The sequence below is a fragment of the Phoxinus phoxinus genome (genome assembly GCF_949152265.1).
Source record: "Phoxinus phoxinus genome assembly, chromosome: 4".
Classification (NCBI taxonomy): domain Eukaryota; kingdom Metazoa; phylum Chordata; class Actinopteri; order Cypriniformes; family Leuciscidae; genus Phoxinus; species Phoxinus phoxinus.
The window spans coordinates 41,566,322-41,591,321 of record NC_136879.1 but is presented as its reverse complement, the minus strand read 5'-3'; the positions used below and the strand labels follow the sequence as shown (position 1 = coordinate 41,591,321).

The 25,000-nt window shown below is 40.1% G+C and overlaps 1 protein-coding gene across 1 annotated transcript in view; it reads left to right on the top strand.

Moving 5' to 3' along the window:
- Window positions 1-25,000, top strand: part of dync2h1 (dynein cytoplasmic 2 heavy chain 1) — a 148,915-nt gene that overhangs the window by 114,328 nt on the left and 9,587 nt on the right. The window contains exons 82-87 of the mRNA XM_079610239.1: window positions 14,850-14,925; window positions 15,022-15,239; window positions 15,381-15,485; window positions 16,534-16,650; window positions 18,811-19,020; window positions 19,836-19,925. Coding sequence (XP_079466365.1) covers window positions 14,850-14,925; window positions 15,022-15,239; window positions 15,381-15,485; window positions 16,534-16,650; window positions 18,811-19,020; window positions 19,836-19,925 — 816 coding nt within the window. The remainder of the gene's footprint in view (window positions 1-14,849; window positions 14,926-15,021; window positions 15,240-15,380; window positions 15,486-16,533; window positions 16,651-18,810; window positions 19,021-19,835; window positions 19,926-25,000) is intronic.

Sequence of the window (25,000 nt, the reverse complement as noted above, 5' to 3'; positions counted from 1 at the left end):
AACTATATTCCTCAGGTACACACCTGTCACATGACCATAGAGACGCAACTATATTCCTCAGGTACACACCTGTCACATGACTGTAGAGACGCAACTATATTCCTCAGGTACACACCTGTCACATGACTGTAGAGACGCAACTATATTCCTCAGGTACACACCTGTCACATGACTGTAGAGACGCAACTATATTCCTCAGGTACACACCTGTCACATGACTGTAGAGACGCAACTATATTCCTCAGGTACACACCTGTCACATGACTGTAGAGACGCAACTATATTCCTCAGGTACACACCTGTCACATGACTGTAGAGACGCAACTATATTCCTCAGGTACACACCTGTCACATGACTGTAGAGACGCAACTATACACACCTGTCACATGACTGTAGAGACGCAACTATACACACCTGTCACATGACTGTAGAGACACAACTATATTCCTCAGGTACACACCTGTCACATGACCGTAGAGACGCAACTATATTCCTCAGGTACACACCTGTCACATGACTGTAGAGACGCAACTATATTCCTCAGGTACACACCTGTCACATGACTGTAGAGACGCAACTATATTCCTCAGGTACACACCTGTCATGTGACCATAGAGACGCAACTATATTCCTCAGGTACACACCTGTCACATGACTGTAGAGACGCAACTATATTCCTCAGGTACACACCTGTCATGTGACCATAGAGACGCAACTATATTCCTCAGGTACACACCTGTCACATGACTGTAGAGACGCAACTATATTCCTCAGGTACACACCTGTCACATGACTGTAGAGACACAACTATATTCCTCAGGTACACACCTGTCACATGACCGTAGAGACGCAACTATATTCCTCAGGTACACACCTGTCACATGACTGTAGAGACGCAACTATATTCCTCAGGTACACACCTGTCACATGACTGTAGAGACGCAACTATATTCCTCAGGTACACACCTGTCACATGACCGTAGAGACGCAACTATATTCCTCAGGTACACACCTGTCACATGACCATAGAGACGCAACTATATTCCTCAGGTACACACCTGTCACATGACCGTAGAGACGCAACTATATTCCTCAGGTACACACCTGTCACATGACCGTAGAGACGCAACTATATTCCTCAGGTACACACCTGTCACATGACTGTAGAGACGCAACTATATTCCTCAGGTACACACCTGTCACATGACCGTAGAGACACAACTATATTCCTCAGGTACACACCTGTCACATGACCGTAGAGACGCAACTATATTCCTCAGGTACACACCTGTCACATGACTGTAGAGACACAACTATATTCCTCAGGTACACACCTGTCACATGACCGTAGAGACGCAACTATATTCCTCAGGTACACACCTGTCACATGACTGTAGAGACACAACTATATTCCTCAGGTACACACCTGTCACATGACCGTAGAGACGCAACTATATTCCTCAGGTACACACCTGTCACATGACTGTAGAGACGCAACTATATTCCTCAGGTACACACCTGTCACATGACCGTAGAGACGCAACTATATTCCTCAGGTACACACCTGTCACATGACCGTAGAGACGCAACTATATTCCTCAGGTACACACCTGTCACATGACCGTAGAGACGCAACTATATTCCTCAGGTACACACCTGTCACATGACTGTAGAGACACAACTATATTCCTCAGCTACACACCTGTCACATGACTGTAGAGACGCAACTATATTCCTCAGGTACACACCTGTCACATGACTGTAGAGACGCAACTATATTCCTCAGGTACACACCTGTCACATGACTGTAGAGACACAACTATATTCCTCAGGTACACACCTGTCATGTGACCATAGAGACGCAACTATATTCCTCAGCTACACACCTGTCACATGACTGTAGAGACGCAACTATATTCCTCAGGTACACACCTGTCACATGACTGTAGAGACACAACTATATTCCTCAGGTACACACCTGTCACATGACCGTAGAGACGCAACTATATTCCTCAGGTACACACCTGTCACATGACTGTAGAGACGCAACTATATTCCTCAGGTACACACCTGTCACATGACTGTAGAGACGCAACTATATTCCTCAGGTACACACCTGTCATGTGACCATAGAGACGCAACTATATTCCTCAGCTACACACCTGTCACATGACTGTAGAGACGCAACTATATTCCTCAGGTACACACCTGTCATGTGACCATAGAGACGCAACTATATTCCTCAGCTACACACCTGTCACATGACTGTAGAGACGCAACTATATTCCTCAGGTACACACCTGTCACATGACTGTAGAGACGCAACTATATTCCTCAGGTACACACCTGTCATGTGACCATAGAGACGCAACTATATTCCTCAGGTACACACCTGTCACATGACTGTAGAGACGCAACTATATTCCTCAGTCAAGTCAAGTCATCTTTATTTATATAGCGCTTTTTACAATACAGATTGTATCAAAGCAGCTTCACAGTGATAACATGAAAATAATACAAAAAAAAAAAAACAATTTCATCATCATCCACCTTTAAGGCAGATCTATAATATTGTTGAATATTAAATGTCCCCAACTAAGCAAGCCAGAAGGTAAGGCAACAGCGGCAAGGAACCAAAACTCCATCAGGTGACAGAATGGAGAAAAAAAACCTTGGGAGAACCCAGGCTCAGTCGGGGGCCAGTTCTCCTCTGGCCAATGAGTGAACAGTGTATGAAGTTCAGAATGAATCAGAGTATTTGTCCAGTTCCGGTTGGTTGAAGTCGGAGTGGAGAGGAGGAGAGACTGGTTGACACTTCAGGTCAGCGGCGTCGTCGTCGTGTCCTGGCGCTGGTCCTTCATCAGATCTGGATACGGCCTGGTTCCGGTAGACAGCAGTAAACCTCGGGATAGACAGAGAGACTAATATTAGCGTAGACGCCATCCTTATTATGATGTACCAAGTACATCAGGATTTACGGGAAGTGTTCCCGGTCCCGGCTGTTCTAAACTATGCAGCCTAATTATATAAGTCTATAATGTGTTATGTGTATGCTAGGCCGAAGAGATGTGTTTTTAGTCTAGATTTGAACTGACAGAGTGTGTCTGCTTCCCGGACAATGGTAGGAAGACTGTTCCAAAGTTTTGGTGCTAAGTAGGAAAAGGATCTACCGCCAGCAGTCGATTTTGATATTCTAGGTATTATTAACTGGCCGGAATTTTGAGATCGCAGTAGACGTGAAGGACTATAATAAGTTAAGAGCTCGCTCAAGTACTGCGGAGCTAAACCATTTAGTGCTTTGTAAGTGATCAGCAATATTTTAAAATTTATACGATGTTTAATAGGCAGCCAATGCAGTGTTGACAGAACGGGGCTAATATGGTCATACTTCCTGGTTCTAGTAAGAACTCGAGCTGCTGCGTTTTGAACTAGCTGTAGTTTGTTTATTAAGCGTGCAGGGCAGCCACCCAGTAGAGCATTACAATAATCTAGCCTTGAGGTCATAAACGCATGAACTAATTGTTCTGCATTATTCATTGAGAGCATATGACGTAATTTAGATATATTTTTAAGATGGAAGAAAGCGGTTTTACAGATACTAGACACATGACTTTCAAATGAAAGATTGGTATCAAAGAGCACACCCAGGTTCCTAACCGACGACGAAGACTTAACAGAGCAGCCATCAAGTGTTAGACAGTACTCTAGGTTATTACGTGTGGAAATTTTTTGTCCAATAATTAGAATCTCTGTTTTTTCTGAATTTAGTAGTAGGAAATTACTAGTCATCCAATTTTTTATATCAGCTATGCATTCCGTTAATTTTGTGAATTGGTAGGTTTCGTTAGGTTTTGAAGAAATATACAGCTGAGTATCGTCGGCATAACAGTGAAAGCTAATTCCATGTTTCCTAATGATATCTCCTAATGGTAGCATATACAGAGTGAACAGCAGCGGTCCTAGTACTGAGCCTTGTGGTACGCCATACTGAACTTGTGATTGATAAGACATCTCTTCATTTACTGCTACAAACTGATAACGGTCAGATAAGTATGATTTAAACCATGCTAGTGCAATTCCACTAATGCCAACATAATGTTCGAGTCTATTTAAAAGGATGTTGTGGTCAATGGTGTCAAATGCAGCACTAAGATCCAGTAATACTAATAGAGAGATACAACCACGATCGGATGATAAGAGCAAATCATTTGTGACTCTAACGAGAGCTGTCTCGGTACTATGGTACGGTCTAAATCCGGACTGAAAATCCTCGCAGATATCATTTCTTTCAAGAAAGGAACACAGTTGTGAGGATACTGCTTTTTCTAATATCTTTGACAGAAATGGCAGATTAGAGATCGGCCTGTAATTGACTAGTTTTGTAGGATCAAGTTGCTGTTTTTTAACAAGCGGTTTAATCATAGCTAGCTTAAAGGTTTTTGGTACGTATCCTAGAGACAAAGATGAATTAATGATATTAAGAAGAGGATCTATGACATCTGGAAGCATCTCTTTCAGCAGCTTAGTCGGTATAGGGTCTAACATGCACGTTGTGGATTTAGATGATTTGACGAGTTTGCAAAATTCTTCCTCTCCTATAGCAATGAATGAATCAAATTTTCCCTCAGGGAGACTACAATGCACTTCCTGATGCGATACTGTATTAGACGGTTGCATAGTTATAATTTTGTCCCTGATATTATCGATCTTATAAGTGAAGAAGTTCATAAAGTCATTACTGCTGTGTTTCTTGGAAGCTTCTGGGCTTGAAGCTTTCTTTTTCGTTAGTTTAGCCACTGTTTCAAATAAATACCTAGGATTATGTTTATTTTCTTCTAATAGGGTTGAAAAATAAGCAGATCTAGCAGCTTTTAAAGCCTCTCTGTAAGCAATCGAGCTCTCCTTCCATGAAATCCGAAACACCTCTAGTTTTGTTTTCTTCCAGTTGCGCTCCATTTTTCTGGCTGCTCTCTTAAGGGCCTGAGTGTGCTCGTTGTGCCACGGCGTTGGACTATGTTCTTTAATCTTCTTTAAGCGCAGCGGAGCAACTGTGTCTAAAGTGCTGGAAAAGAGAGAGTTAAAAGTTTCTGTTGCAATATCAAGTTCTTCTAAGCTATCCGGGATGCTGAGATGATGAAACTGATTAGGAAGATTATTGATAAAGCAATCTTTAGTGGCAGAAGTGATCGGTCTAACATATTTATAACACGGAGTCGGCTTTGCAGCCTTGGCTAAATGTAATTTACACGAGACTAGATAGTGATCTGAGATGTCATCGCTCTGTTGCAGTATTTCAACGGCATCAACATCTATTCCATGTGATAGTATTAGATCTAGAGTATGATTACGACAATGAGTCGGTCCTGACACGTGTTGTCTAACTCCAATTGAGTTTATAATGTCTTTAAATGCCAATCCCAATGCATCTTTTTCATTATCTATGTGTATATTAAAGTCACCAACAATTAGTACTTTATCTGCAGCCAATACTAATTCTGATAGAAAGTCCGCAAATTCTTTGATAAAGTCTGTATGGTGCCCTGGTGGCCTGTATACAGTAGCCAGCAGAATTTTCAAACGTGATTTATCGTTTACACTAGATATTTTTACATTAAGCACCAACAGTTCAAAAGAATTATATTTACAACTAGATTTCTTAGTGGTTTTGAAAATATTACTATAAATTACAGCAACACCTCCTCCTTTGCGTTTCAGACGAGGTTCATGTTTATAACCGTAATCTTGTGGGGTTGACTCATTTAAAGCAATGTAATCGTTTGGTTTTAGCCAGGTTTCTGTTAAACACAGCACATCTAGGTTATAATCTGTAATCATATCATTAACTATTAGCGCTTTTGAAGTAAGAGATCGAATATTCAGCAACCCAAGCTTTATAATTTGCTCATTTGTATTATATCTATTTTTTATTTGTTGAAGATCAATTAAATTTTTAACCTTAGATGGGTTTGAACGTATTTTTGATTTCCAAGTTCGGGGAACAGACACAGTCTCTATATGATGATATCTAGGTGAAAGAGGCTCTATGTGATGGGATTTATCTGACCTTGGTGACATGAGGCCGCTAGCAGACGGTCGGTTAAGCCAGTCTGTCTGCTTCCTGACCTGAGGCCCAGATTGTCATGTTTTATCTCTAAGACTATGAGCCAAATTACTAGAGAGAAGAGCAGCACCATCCCAGGAGGGATGAATACCATCTCTTTTCAACAGGTCAGGTTTGCCCCAAAAACTTTTCCAATTGTCTATGAATTCTATATTATTTCGTGGACACCACCCAGACAGCCAGCCATTGAGTGAACACAATCTACTAACTATCTCATCACTCCGGCGAACAGGAAGGGGGCCAGAGCAAATTACAGTGCTTGACATCGTACTTGCAAGTTCACACACCTCTTTAATATTAATTTTGGTGATCTCCGACTGGCGGAGTCGAACATCATTAGTGCCGACGTGAATAATAATCTTAGAGAATTTACGTTTAGCATTAGCCAGCACTTTTAAATTTGCTTTGATGTCAGGCGCTCTGGCTCCCGGCAAACATGTGACTATGGTGGCTGGTGTCTCTATTTTCACGTTCCGTGTAATAGAATCGCCAATAACTAGGGCACAATCAGAATATTTCTCAGTGGGTGTTTCACTGAGCGGGGCAAATCGATTTGTTATCGGAACGGAAAAGTGGTTTTTTGATCCGCGACTAGAGCGATCCCTCACTGTCACCCATCTGCCCTGCTGCACGGGCTCTACTTCAGCCGGAACCGACTCATGTAAAGAGTTCACTAGGCTAGGCGCATCCAAAATAGTATCTAAAGCTCTAGCACTCTTCTTACTATTCTCGATTAAAGTTTGGATGCGTGTCTCTAGTTCTGAAATCTTCTCTGTCAGCCTGACTGTCTCCTTGCATTTATCACATATAAATCCTATATTGCCGACAGAGAAGGCTATGGTAAACATGTGACATGAAGTGCAGGTGACAATAACAGGAGAAGACATTACTCACCGTGTTTGTTGACTGATTCTTACTCACCTGGGCTTTTATGAACTCAAAGGCGCGGGCGCGCGAGAGAAAAATCTCAACTATATTCCTCAGCTACACACCTGTCACATGACCGTAGAGACACAACTATATTCCTCAGGTACACACCTGTCACATGACTGTAGAGACACAACTATATTCCTCAGGTACACACCTGTCACATGACTGTAGAGACGCAACTATATTCCTCAGGTACACACCTGTCATGTGACCATAGAGACGCAACTATATTCCTCAGGTACACACCTGTCACATGACTGTAGAGACGCAACTATATTCCTCAGGTACACACCTGTCACATGACTGTAGAGACGCAACTATATTCCTCAGGTACACACCTGTCACATGACTGTAGAGACGCAACTATATTCCTCAGGTACACACCTGTCATGTGACCATAGAGACGCAACTATATTCCTCAGGTACACACCTGTCACATGACCATAGAGACGCAACTATATTCCTCAGGTACACACCTGTCACATGACTGTAGAGACGCAACTATATTCCTCAGGTACACACCTGTCACATGACTGTAGAGACGCAACTATATTCCTCAGGTACACACCTGTCACATGACTGTAGAGACGCAACTATATTCCTCAGGTACACACCTGTCACATGACTGTAGAGACGCAACTATATTCCTCAGGTACACACCTGTCACATGACTGTAGAGACGCAACTATATTCCTCAGGTACACACCTGTCACATGACTGTAGAGACGCAACTATATTCCTCAGGTACACACCTGTCACATGACCGTAGAGACGCAACTATATTCCTCAGGTACACACCTGTCACATGACCGTAGAGACGCAACTATATTCCTCAGGTACACACCTGTCATGTGACCATAGAGACACAACTATATTCCTCAGGTACACACCTGTCACATGACTGTAGAGACGCAACTATATTCCTCAGGTACACACCTGTCACATGACCGTAGACCACATCAATATACACTACCGGTCAAAGGTTTAGAATAATTTATGTTTTTGAAAAAAGTCAATTTATTGAGGTAAATCTTAATACAAATTCTATATGAATACATTTTAAAAGGTCATGTTTTTCTGGGATGGCAAAGCTAAATTTTCAGTGGCCAGTTTGAATCAAAATAATAATCAGGAATGTTTCACTGAAGACTGGAGTAATGATGCTGAATATTCAGCTTTGATCACAGGAATAAATGACATTTTAACATATATTCAGTTATTATAAAATGTAATAGCATTGAACTGTTTTTATTGTATTGAGCCTATGGGAGCTTAAGTGACTGCTTTCAAAAGCGTATAAATAAAAAAACGTGATTATTCCAAACTTTGGTCGGGTAGTGTACATATGTGCGCCTCTTCCTCAAACAATCGCTGGAATTTAAACAGGAGCTCTTGGATCTGTTTGAATAATTAATTCAGACTGTGGATTAAACTACTGCGCGCCAGGCCTTTGAAGAGCTGCGTTTAATTAGCGGATGCTGATGCGTTTCTCTTTCGTAATGTGTCTCGCTCACTCCATCTTTCTCTCTCCTAAAGTGGGCAGGATCTAATAAGCTGTGTAGGAGAGAAGGAATTCATTGGGCTGATAGTGTCTCTCAGGGGCTGTGTGAGGAAAATATGCAAACTACTATATATATATATAATCAGGGCTTGACATTCACTTTATTGCTGACCGGCCACTTAAACTAGTGTTTACAAGCCACTCAGCGTTTCCACTGGCCACCATTTTGACATCGATATCATGGGGAAAAACTGCCATATAGATATTCTTAATATTGTCTCATCTTTGGCAGCCGGTATATAAGGCTGCTGTCACTTTAAGAGCTGACGCACGGGTCCGTTATACTGTTTTATAGCCAATATAGTGTCTTTATGTGCCGCACTTTGGGTGTTAGCACAAAATCTGCGGGAATTAGTAAAATTATGATCAATACGCGCAATTCCTCGCCGAAATTCAAGCCCTGTAACACCAACAATATTCATCCAGAGCAAATGAAATGAGAGAGTGAGGAGAGGCGGGTTTGTGTGTCACTCGCTGAGAGAGAGAGACAGATAGAGAGAGAGAGAGAGAGAGAGAGACACAGACAGAGAGAGAGAGAGAGACAGAGAGAGAGAGAGAGGCTCAAATCCATTTATTTACAACAAATATTAAAAATGCTATTTTACATTATTTTTCCAGGGAGGAAAAAAAAAGAAAGAAAAGAGAAAAAAAATACCAAAATACATCTAGAATAAATAAATAAATAAAGAGAGAAACAAAAAAAAGCTTAAATATACAAGTGCAAACAGTCATCACTATCAATATCACAAATACACTGATTCACAGCCCATCTATGTTTAAACTTCTCCATGTTATTTACAAGTTTATGATATGTGAACTCAATTTTAATGCGAGATTTTACTAGTCCTTTTAAAATGGACACAATATCATCTGACCCAGCCCCGTTCAAACGATATTTTCTTGATAGCCAAATTGCCAGTTTGGCTTTTCCAAAAAGAAAATTAATTAACACATGCACTTCCCTCTTCCTTCTACTGTATTTTGGACCATAGATAAAAAAAACTGGTGTAAAGATTTCTCCTAATTTATGAGACCACTCTTCCAAAATACAAAGAACTGGTTCAAGTCTTTTGCACTTTAAAAACAAATGAAAAACTGTCTCCTGTTCTGAGAGAGAGAGAGAGAGAGAGAGCGAGAGAGAGACACACACAGACTGAGAGAGAGAGAGAGCGAGAGAGAGAGAGCGAGAGAGAGACACACACAGACTGAGAGAGAGAGAGAGCGAGAGAGAGAGATAGCGAGAGAGAGAGATAGCGAGAGAGAGAGAGAGAGATAGCGAGAGAGAGAGATAGCGAGAGAGAGAGATAGCGAGAGAGAGAGATAGCGAGAGAGAGAGATAGCGAGAGAGAGAGAGAGAGAGCGAGAGAGAGAGAGAGCGAGAGAGAGACACATACAGACTGAGAGAGAGAGAGAGCGAGAGAGAGCGAGAGAGAGACACATACAGACTGAGAGAGAGAGAGAGCGAGAGAGACACACACACAGACTGAGAGAGAGAGAGAGAGAGACACATACAGACTGAGAGAGAGAGAGAGCGAGAGAGACACACACACAGACTGAGAGAGAGAGAGAGAGAGAGAGTATTGTGTTTCCTCCGGAAGAGTGTCAGATATTCCAGTATCGATATGTATAGAAAAATCTATATTTTTGACAACACTACATTGCACTTAGTTTATTAATTTAGATTACATTTTATTTAAAAGAATACAATTGAAAATGTATATTATAAAAATTCAACCCGTCAAAGTGGCAAGTAGGAGTGACTGCGTTACACACCACTGATGAAACACACACATTTGGCGTATGTATATACAGGGTGTAACGAGACTCGTTGTCATGGGAAGGAGGAGGCGGGAACCGGCGAACATTCAACACTTTAATAAATAAATAAACAAACAAATACAAAAATGAAAGTATAAGCCACATAAAACACAACATAAGTCCAGGCCTGTTCCTCTCTCGACCCTCAACAACAACAACAACAAACTTTATTCATAAAGCACTTTTAACACAATGCAAATTGATCCAAAGTGCTGTACATAGTGCATAACAGGACTACACTAGAACAACAATTACAAGTTTCCGAAAGCTAAAGAATAAAAATATGTTTTCAGAGTACATTTAAAAATGTCCAATGAAGGAGCAGACCTCACATGATAAGGCAGAGCATTCCAAAGCTTGGGTCCAGCCACAGAAAAGGCCCGATCACCCTTTAATTTGTAGCGACTTCGTGACACATTTAAAAGCAAGTGATTTGAAGATCTAAGTGCCCTAGCAGGACAGTATGGCACAATAAGATCACAAATATATCTTGGTGCACAGCCAGACAATGCCTTATAAACAAACATAAGGATCTTAAAATCAACTCGAAACTTAAAGGATAATTCCGGTATTTAACACCTTGAGTCTATATTGTAGTTTGTTTTGGATGAACAAGAGTGGTGGACAACATTTTTTTGACAATGGTTCCTCTCTCGAGTTTTTGACTATAAAAGAATTGGCCATGGACCCATTTAACATTGGAGTCAATGTGCATGTCCGAAAATGTCATTAAAACAGCCAATAATGTTCGTTTACAAAACTGTTAAACTCACCGAGTGATTAGTGATGTTAGTTGATGTTCCAGAAACAAAAAGTGTTGCGAAATACAGTTTCTGTCGTGTTTTATTCGTCATTTTGTAAGTTACAGGGTTGTGAAGTGTCTGAAAAAATAGTTCCACTATAGCAAAATAAACGGATTGGAATCATATATTGCGACGATATATTGTTTATAATCATCAACGAACACCACTAATCACTCGGTGAGTTGCACAGTTTTGTAAACGAACATTATTGGCTGTTTTAATGACATTTTCGGACATGCCCATTGACTCCAATGTTAAATGGGTCCATGGCCAATTCTTTTATAGTCAAAAACTCGAGAGAGGAACCATTGTCAAAAAAATGTTGTCCACCACTCTTGTTCATCCAAAACAAACTACAATATAGACTCAAGGTGTTAAATACCGGAATTATCCTTTAATAGGAAGCCAGTGAAGGGATGCCAAAACAGGAGAAATATGATCCCTCTTCCTAGTCCCAGTTAAAAGTCTTGCAGCTGCATTTTGTACAATTTGTAAACGAGATAGTGAAGATTGAGGAAGACCACAATAAAGAGAGTTGCAATAGTCTAATCGTGATGTTACAAATGCGTGAATTGCAACTTCTAAGTCTTTGCTTGAAAGAATGTTCTTCAACTTTGCAATCGATCTTAAATGGAAAAAGCTTCCTCTAATAACAGCACTAATTTGTTTATCAAAAAATAGTGAAGAGTCAAAGATCACTCCCAGGTTTTTGATTTGTTTGCGCACATTTGTTGAGAGAGGACCTAACTGGCCTTTCAGAGCAGGAGAGGAATCTGCCGGACAACCTAAAATTAAAACCTCTGTTTTATCCTCATTTAGCTGCAAAAAATTATTTGTCATCCATCTCTTGATATCATCTACACAGTCCAATAACACATCACATGAAGCGGTGGTGTCAAGCCTTACTGGAAGGTAAAGTTGAGAATCATCTGCATAACAGTGATATGAAATGTTGTACTTCTGAAAAATGAGGGCCAAGGGGGCTCCACTGTCGTCACTCCTCCTTTACGCTTCCGCTCCTCCGCGAGAGACACGAGACCGGTGCGTCACGCACGTGTCGCTCATTATCAATCACGCCACCGGCCTCGCGCCGTCCTCCCACTGCCCTCGACCTCGTCCTGCCACACAGGGCTTATACAAATATATTAAACGCTTAAAAATTATATATCTGTAAATTGAGCGTCTGCGTCAGTTCTGGCAGGCCAAGTAGTCAAGATGCTGCTAACGCTATTGGCCAACAACACGGCCTCATCAGCTGTTCAAGTCCCCTCACTGCTAATGGCTATGCTAAAAACATGGCGCCCTATTTAAAGCAGATTCAGTTCGCTCCTAACTAGGGCTGGTCCGAATACCCTTTTTTGAGCTTCGAAGCTTCGGTAGTAATGAACATTGAATATTCGAAGCTTCGGTAGTAATGAACATTGAATATTCGAAGCTTCGGTAGTAATGAACATTGAATATTCAAAGCTTCGGAGAGAAGGGGCTGAACATATTATTATCTCTAATAAAGGCAGGAATCTCTATATGTCTGTCTGTCCGTTTGCATTTTGATTATTTCGAGAACCGTTCATCCAAACGATACACACACACACACACACACACACACACACACACACACACACACACACTCTCTCTCTCTCTCTCTCTCTCTCTCTCTCTCTCTCACACACACACACACACACACACACACACACACACACACACACACACACACACACACACACACACTCTCTCTCTCTCTCTCTCTCTCTCTCTCTCTCTCTCACACACACACACACACACACACACACACACACACACACACACACACACACACACACACTCTCTCTCTCTCACACATACACACACACTCTCTCTCTCTCTCTCACACACACACACACACTCTCTCTCTCTCTCTCTCTCACACACACACACACACACACACACACACACTCTCTCTCTCTCTCTCTCTCTCTCTCTCTCACACACACACACATACACACACACTCTCTCTCTCTCTCTCTCTCACACACACACACACACTCTCTCACACACTCTCTCACACACAAACACACACACACACACACACTCTCTCTCACACACACACAAACACACACACAGGTCTTTTAACTTAAGCAATATTCTTAATAAGGTAGTCTTATAATATTTTTCTCACTGACAAAGTAGGGTAGATTTAAATAAATAAAAACTAAATTTAAAATAAACCCCCCCCGAAAATTAAATAAATAAAAACTAAATTTAAATAAATAAAAACTAAATTTAAATAAATAAAAACGAAATTAAATAAATAAAAACAAAATTTAAATAAAGAAAAACGAAATTTAAATAAAGAAAAACGAAATTTAAATATAGAAAAAAAAAAAAAAATAAAGAAAAAAAAATTTTTTATAAAGAAAAAAATGAAAAATAAATGAATGAACTGTAATAGCCAAATAAAAAACGCTTCTCTGCAGCCCGCCGGCTCCCCAGCTCCTCCTTGTCGTGTGTAACGTGGCATTTGCTTTCGGTCATCATCGTTGCTGCTCTGTTCAATAGTTGAGCTCTCCCAGTCCTGAACTGTGTGAGCGTTCCCTAATGCTGCCGCTGTCCTCCGACTCTCCGCTGTGAAAGGTCAGAGCACTCCCTGAACAGAGCCGTACCGCCAAACAACAATGAATTCAGAATTTATCAACTTCAATTGCAATTTATTCAATAGAAATGTCCTAAATCATGTGTGTTCTTGACTTAATGGACCTGACAGAAATATCTTTTAATGTTTTATCGACTGAAGTACCGGTAGCTTTTACATAATCAGCAGGCGTTTTAAAAGCTTTTCTTTCATACATTTGCTGAGATTAAATCATGCCCGTTGTGAAAAGCCTGGGAACAGTTTAGAGCCAAAGAAAAGATGAATGACTTCACGCTGTCCTTGCAGATTCATGTCTGGCTTCTGGAACATGACTCCATATTTAATCATGATTCAGAGACTTTTCACGTGTGAGTTTCTATTGCACAGAATATATGAACATAAACTGATGAAGATGAAGATGTGTTTGTGTTGCACAGGCTGAACATATGAACTGGTGAAGATGAAGATGTGTTTGTGTTGCACAGGCTGAATATATGAACTGATGAAGATGAAGATGTGTTTGTGTTGCACAGGCTGAACATATGAACTGATGAAGATGAAGATGTGTTTGTGTTGCACAGGCTGAATATATGAACTGATGAAGATGTGTTTGTGTTGCACAGGCTGAATATATGAACTGATGAAGATGAAGATGTGTTTGTGTTGCACAGGCTGAACATATGAACTGATGAAGATGAAGATGTGTTTGTGTTGCACAGGCTGAACATATGAACTGATGAAGATGAAGATGTGTTTGTGTTGCACAGGCTGAACATATGAACTGATGAAGATGAAGATGTGTTTGTGTTGCACAGGCTGAACATATAAACTGATGAAGATGAAGATGTGTTTGTGTTGCACAGGCTGAACATATGAACTGATGAAGATGAAGATGTGTTTGTGTTGCACAGGCTGAACATATGAACTGATGAAGATGAAGATGTGTTTGTGTTGCACAGGCTGAACATATGAACTGATGAAGATGAAGATGTGTTTGTGTTGCACAGGGTTGGACGAAGTTCTACGAGTTCTCTCTGTCAGACCTGAGAGCCGGCTTTGAGATCATTGACCGTCTGTTTGAAGGTGTGTGTGTGTGTGTTGGTCACGTGTGTATCAGGGTGGTTTGTCTCTGCACATGTGCGGTCTCACTGTAGGTGTGTGTGTGTGTGTGTGTTGCAGGTGGGAAGGTGTTCCAGTGGGAGTTCGTGCACGGTCTCCTGGAAAACGCCATCTACGGAGGCCGCATCGATAACGTGTGTGACCTGCGGATCCTACGCTCGTACCTGCAGCAGTTCTTCAACGCTCAACTCCTCGCGCAGTCGCACACACACTCTCGCGTCAAGAAAACACACGCCTTCCCGGCTCAGATACACCTGCCCAACTCCTGCAGCATAGCGGTCAGTGAACTGCGTCCCAGTTTGCATACTATGTGCACTATATAGCTAACAAGAATCAAGCATCTTGTGTATGCTTTTTGGACTGATTCTACCCATAATGCTTTGCACGATTGGATTAAAGTCACCCTGATGTGTGTGCAGGATTATCGTGTGCTGGTGGACGCTCTTCCTGAAGACGACAAACCCAGTTTCTTCGGCCTGCCTGCAAACATCGAGCGCTCTTCACAGAGAATCATCAGCTCACAGGTGTGTGTGTGTGTGTGTGTGTGTGTGTGTGTGTGTGTGTGTGTGTGTGTGTGTGTGTGTGTGTGTGTGTGTGAGATGGGTAGGTTTAGGGGTCGGGTTAGTGTGTGTGTGATTGTTCTTTCCTGTGGGCTGGAGATCATAATAAGCTGACAGTCAAAGTGCATTCACACACAGGATTGTCTCCCAATATTTTTTAGATATTATTTATTATAATATTTTTATATTAAAACTTTCTTTCGACATAATTCATGAACATTTTTAGCTAGTTAGAATCTCTTCAAATGTTCTTGGGGTTTTACTGTATTTGTGAGGATATTTTTGAAAGGAATTTTTCTTGAAGAAAGTGTTTGCAAGCCAATGCTGCAACTTTTCCGTTTTGTATGCAAATACATGCCAGAAAGACGACCGACTACAATTATGCAGATATGAGTGATCATGATAGCATCACTGTTGCTGTCACACGCTAGCATTGTAAGTCAACGGGAGAATTCAACTTTAAAGTTGACACAAAAACAAAACGTTTGAGTGGATTCTGTATATTAAGCCGAGTTAATTGCGGTTAAAAAAGCGTGCCTGTGATGCTTGACTGAGCGATGCTGGAGTGTCTCGTTGCTCAACAGTTGCTGATGTGTTCAGGGTGGCGGCGGGAATCTCTCGTTTTATATCGAATGAAATACGCAAATCAGTCCCATTCACTGTCACTCTTTCTTGACTTCACACACACATTCTCTTTGTGTGTTCAGACCGTTACACTGCACTCCTATTTGTCACTGTCAGGTTTAGACTGATCTTTGTCTCTTCTGCTGTAGAGACTGTGCGTGCGTGTGTGTGTGTGTGTGTGTGTGTGTGTGTGTGTGTGTGTGTGTGTGTGTGTGTGTGTGTGTGTGTGTGTAGCTCTTGTAATGAGACCAATTTATCATGTGTAAGAGTCGCCCACCCCTTCACTGCAGCTTGCCACAATCACAGAGAGATGGAGGATAGTGTACGGTGAGATCTAATGTGCTCACCTCAGGTGTGTGTGTGTGTGTGTGTGTGTGTGTGTGCGCAGGTGATCTCTCAGTTGAGGATTCTGAGCAGGTCTGTAGCGGCCGGCTCCAAGTTCGACAGAGAGATCTGGTCTAATGCGCTCTCGCCCGTGCTCAACCTGTGGAAACGGCTCAATCAGGTATTTTATCAGCATTTTAGAAAACATGTTGTGTCATAGTATACTCTTTCTGTCCATGTACACGTTAACGTTGCATGTGAAACAAATTACAGCACTTTTCTGACAGTTTTTCAAGACAGCCTATTGCGACAGAATCATAAAACAATCAGAGCTGAAATGTGCCGCTCAAAATGTAGTAGTATCCTGTAGCGGAGTAACGATACATCGGTATGGATCGATTAATCGATATAACGTTTAACGGTACGATTCCACGCGTGAAATATCGATATACACCTTTATTTTGACACTCTTCACATTCTCACGTAACATCCTCCCACCAAAGCGCACATTTTCGTTTACTCACCATAGCTTACTGTGTCTTAACCGGTGTGTCTTCTTTATAACGTTCATTTCCTCCGCTGAAATAGACGCCTGACAAGACTGACTGAACCCTAAACAGGTTTTGTCACAAAAGCTGGTATTGTCCACCGTCAAGGCATCGCGAGTTCATGTTTTACAGCAGAAACCGACAAACAGTCGCACCCTTGTTGGTGAACACAACACGATAAGTCCGTTTTAGCGACTCCGCGCGCAGTATTCAGGTCAGATGTCACTTACTTCGAAAAGACGCGCTAGCTAAGAGGAGTCCCGTCAAGTGATCGAGGATGGATAATTTTCAACGAATTTGATGAACCTGTGATATCTTCTTCCGGGCGTAAAAGGAAAATAAAAGCTGAAACCTTTTCATGGAAACTCGCAAAGCAGCACGTTTAGCGGTGAGGGAAACGTTCTACTGTATTGCGTGTACGTTAATCACACCAACAAAGTTTGTCAGGCGTCTATGTCAGCTGAGGAGATGAATGTTACAAAGATTATTGTATTATTTATAATAGCAATTACTTGGTTTTGTTTAACTCAGAAACATGAAATGTGAATGAGCTCTGCTAAAAAAAAAAGTCAATAATAAAAACATACTTTCAATTAACTTTCAATTAACTAATTTAAAATTTTTATAATTTACCTTTTTTTAAAGTTATTATTATTATTATTAATCAAAACATCCCAGCTGCAGTTTGATGGATATTACTTGGAATGCACAATAAAAATTTTTTTTTTTTTGCAAATGACCTCTTCTGTTGTACATGTCCCAATTGGGAGAGGGTGTGCAATTTTCAAAGAGTTTAATTAAACGTTCATGTTATATATTTTGGTTTGCATTTGTGAGTTAATAAAAACGTAACTGGTTGTGTGAACATAATATCTAAATATCGATTAATCGATCGGTATAGCCCTGAATCGAATCGAATCGTAATCGTATCGCAGAATTTTTTGAGGTATCGGCAAATATCGTATCGCTGGCTGAGAGAATCGGTATCGTATCGTATCGTGATGAACGATTTACACCCCTAGTGTCCTGTAGGGAGTAACGATACCCTCATGTCACGATGTCATGATACTGAACTCATGATACGATATTATTGCGATACTCCGAGACATATGGTAAAAGGTTAACACAAATATGAACAGTTGATTAAAATGTTAAATTTGGTTTTACATTGTGTGTGTGTAAATGAACAGGCTTGGACTTGGTGCTGGAAACCCAAAGCACAGGACAATAGAGACACCAGAATAACAATATTCATGATTCTGAAGATGAAAATACAGAATTATTGTAGACGAATAGCCTTGCACTCTGTCACTCATTACTTATATTTAAAAATGAATGTAGGACACATTTACTGGTACCAAAAGACACCTGGCATTATCAGGACACACAAATATCCCCCCATTGCATTATTATACATCATATTCCACATTATATATAGTAGTTTAATGCAGTACTGACACTAAAACTAAACTTTAATATTTTTCTCACACTAAATTTTATTTTGGGTGACCTATCCACGATAAATATTGTTGCATTTTTGTATTGCGATATATTGTGACACCCCTCGTATCCTGCGAACTCAACATAACACAACTTTATTTCCCAGCACACAATGCAGCCTCACTCCTGGAAACTGTGTAAAGCATCAAAACTTTTGTGTGCAATAATAAATGCATTAGACGTTCTGTGGGCGTGTCCATCTGGCTGAGTCTAGGTTCTGATTGGTTATCGATCCCCGCCGCTCTCTGATTGGCTCTTGCATCGTGTAATAGACTCTTTCTGCCGTGTCTCAGGGTTCCTCGTTGATCCATCAGAAAGTGGCTCTGCCCAGCGAGGGCGCCGGCTCTCCCGTGCTCTCATTCGTCCAGCTGGAGCAGTTTAATGGCATACGATTGGTCCAGAGCATCCACCAATCGCTGGCCTCGCTCAGTAAGGTCATCCGAGGCACGTCCCTCATGACTGCTGACGTACACAAGCTGGCCACTGCTCTCCTGAACCAAGAGGTAAGAGTGGAAGAAGTCACTCTGGCATATTATTGAATTACAGCAAGATACTACATTGTTATTTGGCTTTTCATAAAGCATTGATTCAGACTAGTGGAAAGAAAACATCAAAAGCACAATTTTAGGTGTTTATTTTATTGCATTTTATCAAGTTACCTCTGTTTATTTCAATTATAATACAGTCAAACCCAAATGTATTCAGACACATTCAACATTTCTCACTTAATCAGTTTATTCGCTATAGTTTAGAAAATGGTAATAAAATTTGACAACTGATAATATGAAATATTAGTTGATATTTCACTGGTTTTGTCCGTCCTTCTGTCAGACTGTCTCACACATGAATTATGTTGAATATCTGTCAGCTGATAAATTTAACTACACAATTAGATAATACCAGTTTAGCTCAACCAGTGACCAAGCAATGCTTCATTGTGTTCAGTGTGTGTGTGAAAAGAGCATTAGCAATTACAGACAAAACACTGAAGAAAACACGATCAGCTCAAAGTGTCGGAGTAATATTTGGTCCCAAATTTGTATAAATGTTACTGTATGAAGACTTTTTGGGCATAATATGTCACAGTTTACTTTATTTTGCTCTCCTCACTTACATACATGAACTGTAGTGTCCTGCACACACTAGTAAAAAATATCAAAAATGATATCTGGTGTCTGAATAATTCTTGTTTTGACTGGACATATCTTTAAAGGCCAGAAATCTCCACTTCTCCATCACTTACATAGACCAAACGTTGCAGTTTCATTAAGCCGTACAGCATGATGGACTGTGCTAATTCACCAACTCTGTGTCTCAGTGTCCGTTGAGTTGGCAGAATAAATGGGAAGGCCCTGAGGACCCGATGCAGTATCTGCGAGCCGTAGTGTTCAGAGCGCTCGCAATTCAGGTAAACAAACTCACACAGATGTTCAAATGTGTTGATTCAACTCAACTTTTATTTATGAAGCACTTTCAAAACCATTAGAATGGACCAAAGTGCTGTCCATAAATGTGACCCTGGACCACAAAACCAGTCACATGGGTCAATTTTCTGAAATTGAGATTTATACATCACATGAAAGCTGAATAAATAATCTTTCTATTGATGTGTGGTTTGTTAGGATAGGACAATATTTGGTCGAGACACAACTATTGTAAATCTGGAATCTGAAGAGCAAAAAAATTAAAACATTGAGAAAATCTCCTCTAAAGTTGTGCATTTATGTTCACGATTCACTCACAAAAATACATGTTTTATATATTTACGGTAGGACATTTACTAAATATCTTCATGGAACATGATCTTAATATCCTCATGATTTTTGGCATAAAAGAAAAATGGATAATTTTGACCTGTACAATGTATAGTTGCTATTGCCACAGATATACCCGTGCGACTCCAGACTGGGTTTGTGATCCAAGGTCACATGTGGTAAATAACTCTAAAATACATAGAAACATAAAATAACATCACAACATGACCTAAGGAAATCATAACCAATCACTCACAGTTCTCAGACCTAATCAAACGCCAAAAGCTTGATCAAATAAGTAAGTCTTCACGTGCTTTGTAAAAATATCCATGCTTGACGAGGATGTCACAGATAATGGGAACACATTCCAGTGCATTAGGGGTCGTGGAATGCGTTTGACCTTCTCCAGGTGTTCTTGAGTTTGTTTAGCCGTGTCTATGGGAGTGTTATGATCCTCAAATACGGGAATAAGCAGTCGTGTTTGGTCAGGATGCACCTGGCCTTGTAAATCGGCCTCATATTTTCCTGCTGTAATCGAGCCAAGACGCAAATCAGCTTATGCTACACTCTCGATGGGCAAGACATATTTTACAGTTTTCGACTGGAATCATGTTTTTTGTACTATACCTATATGTGACCCTGGACCACAAAACCAGTCACATGGGTCAATGTTTTAAAATTGAGATTTATACCGGTTAGGGGTGTAACGGTACGTGTATTCGTACCGGACCGTTTCGGTACAGGGCTTTCGGTTCGGTGCACGTGTGTACCGAATGACTGAATGCAATATTTTGTGTGCGGAACATAGGTACATTTTCGTGTTTCCACACACGAACATATTAAGTGGCGGAAGTCTCCGCGTTCAGCGCAAATCCCGCCCTGCAGCTGATTCTAAAGTTTTACCAGTGTTTTACCCGTCGTCACTGTAACCTAAACCAATGAAATAGACTGCAGGGCGAAAAAAAGCTTTTCCACTCTGCGTGCGCCGCCGCACTCTCCGTTCCGTGTGTGTGTGTGTGTGTGTGTGTGTGTCGGCCCGCTGCGCTCTCTGCTCAATGTTCGAGTCCGTGTTTGCGCTGCGCGTTCTGCTCTGTCGTTAACGGCCCAAACACTCCAATCATGTACCGATCACGCACTGGAAAAGCAAAGTCCGCTCAAATAAGGTGAAATTTCTCAGTAGTACACTTCTATTTGCTGAGCTGGTATAGTTATATATATTTGAGGAATTGCAATTTATAACAGCAAATTGTGCAATTAATTAGTTCATTTTTTTATCGATTCCCAGCCTTAATTTTTAAATATGAGCAGGCCTACAAGCTGGGATTGGTAATGCTGCACTGTAATCATAGTTATTTATTTATATTTTTCATTATATTTTATTATGTGATATTGGTTTGAGACTGAGAGTATTTTATTTAGTGGAGAACTTTGCAGCAGTATTTTATTTCTTATTCTTTTTTTATTTTATATATATGTTATTATATTTTATTAAAAAGTGTTTAAAAAAGTGTAAACAAACTGTTAAAAAAAGTGTATAGTAATAAACAACCTGCAGTTTAATGTTTGCATTTCTTTCCCTTACTGTACCGAAAATAAACCGAACCGTGACTTTAAAACCGAGGTACGTACCGAACCGTGATTTTTGTGTACCGTTACACCCCTAATACCGGTACATCACATAAAAGCGGAATAAATAATCTTTCCATTGATGTGTGGTTTGTTATGATAGGACGATATATTCACTCACAAAAATACATGTTTTATATATTTACGGTAGGAAATTTACTAAATATCTTCATTGAACATGATCTTTACTTAATATCCTCATGATATTAGGATACGAGTGTCACGTGACGCATCGCCACCGGTTTCCCATCATGCTCAGCAGCTGCCGCCGTGAGTCGAGGCATCTCTCCCTGTTTTCCTGACATAACCCCGCCAGAATGTGGGCCGCGGTGTCAGAGATGACTCATCTCATTACATGAGGGCTTTTACACTCTTTTGTGCTTTGGCGTCGGATAAAAGCGCTTTCTGAACGGCGTGCTGTGAGGCTGATGGCATGCGGTGTCTGATGACTCTGGGTCACGGCGCTCCGGTTCTCGCGTTACACACTGTAGTCTGGAGATGAACAGCTATTCTGTGGAGCAGTCAGACTAACATTTACCATAGTAACGTGGTAACGTGTGTAACTTTTGTAACATTGATAAACTTTAAGTGATATAAAGGTAAAATAATGTGATGGATGGATAGATATATAGATAGACAGATGATAGATAGATATATAGATAGACAGATGATAGATAGATAGATAGATAGATAGATAGATAGATAGATAGATAGATAGATAGATAGATAGATAGATAGACAGATGATAGATAGATATATAGATAGATAGACAGATGATAGATAGATAGATAGATAGATAGATAGACAGATGATAGATAGATATATAGATAGACAGATGATAGATAGATAGATAGATAGATAGACAGATGATATATAGATAGATAGATAGACAGATGATAGATAGATAGATAGATAGATAGATAGACAGATGATAGATAGATAGATAGATAGATAGATATATAGATAGACAGATGATAGATAGATAGATAGATAGATAGATAGATAGATAGATAGACAGATGATAGATAGATATATAGATAGATAGACAGATGATAGATAGATAGATAGATAGATAGATAGACAGATGATAGATAGATATATAGATAGACAGATGATAGACAGATGATAGATAGATAGATAGATAGATAGATAGATAGACAGATATATAGATAGACAGATGATAGATAGATAGATAGATAGATAGATAGATAGACAGATGATAGATAGATAGATAGATAGATAGATAGACAGATGATAGATAGATAGATAGATAGATAGATAGATAGATAGACAGATGATAGATAGATATATAGATAGACAGATGATAGATAGATAGACAGATGATAGATAGATAGATAGATAGATAGATAGATAGATAGATAGACAGATGATAGATAGATAGATAGATAGATAGATAGATAGATAGACAGATGATAGATAGATATATAGATAGACAGATGATAGATAGATAGATAGATAGATAGATAGATAGATAGATAGATAGATAGATAGATAGATAGACAGATGATAGATAGATAGATAGATAGATAGATAGATAGACAGATGATAGATAGATAGATAGATAGATAGATAGATAGATAGATAGATAGATAGATAGACAGATGATAGATAGACAGATGATAGATAGATAGATAGATAGATAGATAGATAGATAGATAGATAGACAGATGATAGATAGATAGATAGATAGACAGATGATAGATAGATAGATAGATAGATAGATAGATAGACAGATGATAGATAGATAGATAGATAGATAGATAGATAGATAGATAGATAGATAGATAGATAGATAGATAGACAGATGATAGATAGACAGATGATAGATAGATAGATAGATAGATAGATAGATAGATAGATAGATAGATAGATAGATAGATAGATAGATCACACACACACACACACACACACACACACTGAAACTGACCTTGAGTGCAGGAAGGAGGAGGAGTTATGTGGGGTGAATATTAAAAGCATTAGACAAGGACTCGTGAATAATTCATGAGCACATCAGCATCGCCTTAGGGAGAGTTCATTACATCTGAACACTCGCAGCACCGTGTGTTATCATGGACATCAATCACGTGTGTGTGTGTGTGTGTGTGATTACGAGGGTTTGTTTAGATGTTAGTGCGACTGAAACTCCAACTACTGTAAACGAGTGAGTGTTGGCAGGTGTGTGTGTGATCGGCTGATGTGTGTGTAGAGCTGTGTGAGTGACGGGAATCTCAGCAGCGTTCACTGCCTTCTGATGCTGACATAACAATAATATTTTGCATTACGGAAGTGAAGATTGCTTCAGAACCATTGAGATGTAAATGTATTCAGGGTGTCCGCGGGGTCTTAAAAAGTATTAAAAGTTGATAAATCCATTTTGGGAAAATTAAGGCCCTTAAAAGGTATTAAAAAGTCTTAATCCCGATTTTATGAGGTATTAAATTTTGTTCAAGCTTTGTCCATAGAGTTTGACTCCAAAAAGTATGCATGAATATATTTATTTTCCTCCCCATTACTAATAAAAACAACGGCGTAGTCAGTCAGTGAGATCAGATCGCCGCATACAGGTGATGTCACGTATTTTGCGAAACGCGCGGTAACGTTAGGTGATGTTAAAGAAAAAAACTAAAACTATTAGGTGATGTGTCATCGTCCTCTACTACATGGCACAAACAACTGTCTATTAAGTTAAAGGTTTGTTGCTGATTAGAACTTGAAGTAGGGGTGTGCGATATCTCTTGATCGTGGATGATAAATGTCTCCACGATCTGCTTTTGAAGAAATATCGTAGGATCGTGCATTCTATCAGTTTGCAGTTCTGGCGCCTCCGTCTCAACATACTGTACAGCGCGACGTATATTCACATGAAATGCAGAGGAACGGGACACTGTAGTTCATACAAATTAATTATTTGCATGTGCTTTAAAGCCTTGCCGATTAAACATGTCATTCGCTGCTGGTGCGCTGTTCTAACGAGCGCTTTTCTGAGCGCAAACACCCGACGCGCACATGCACTAAAAGCCTGTCTAACAGCGTCTGATTACTGGGCTAAGTTATCTTTCGAGTCTTATTGCGCTAATACTGT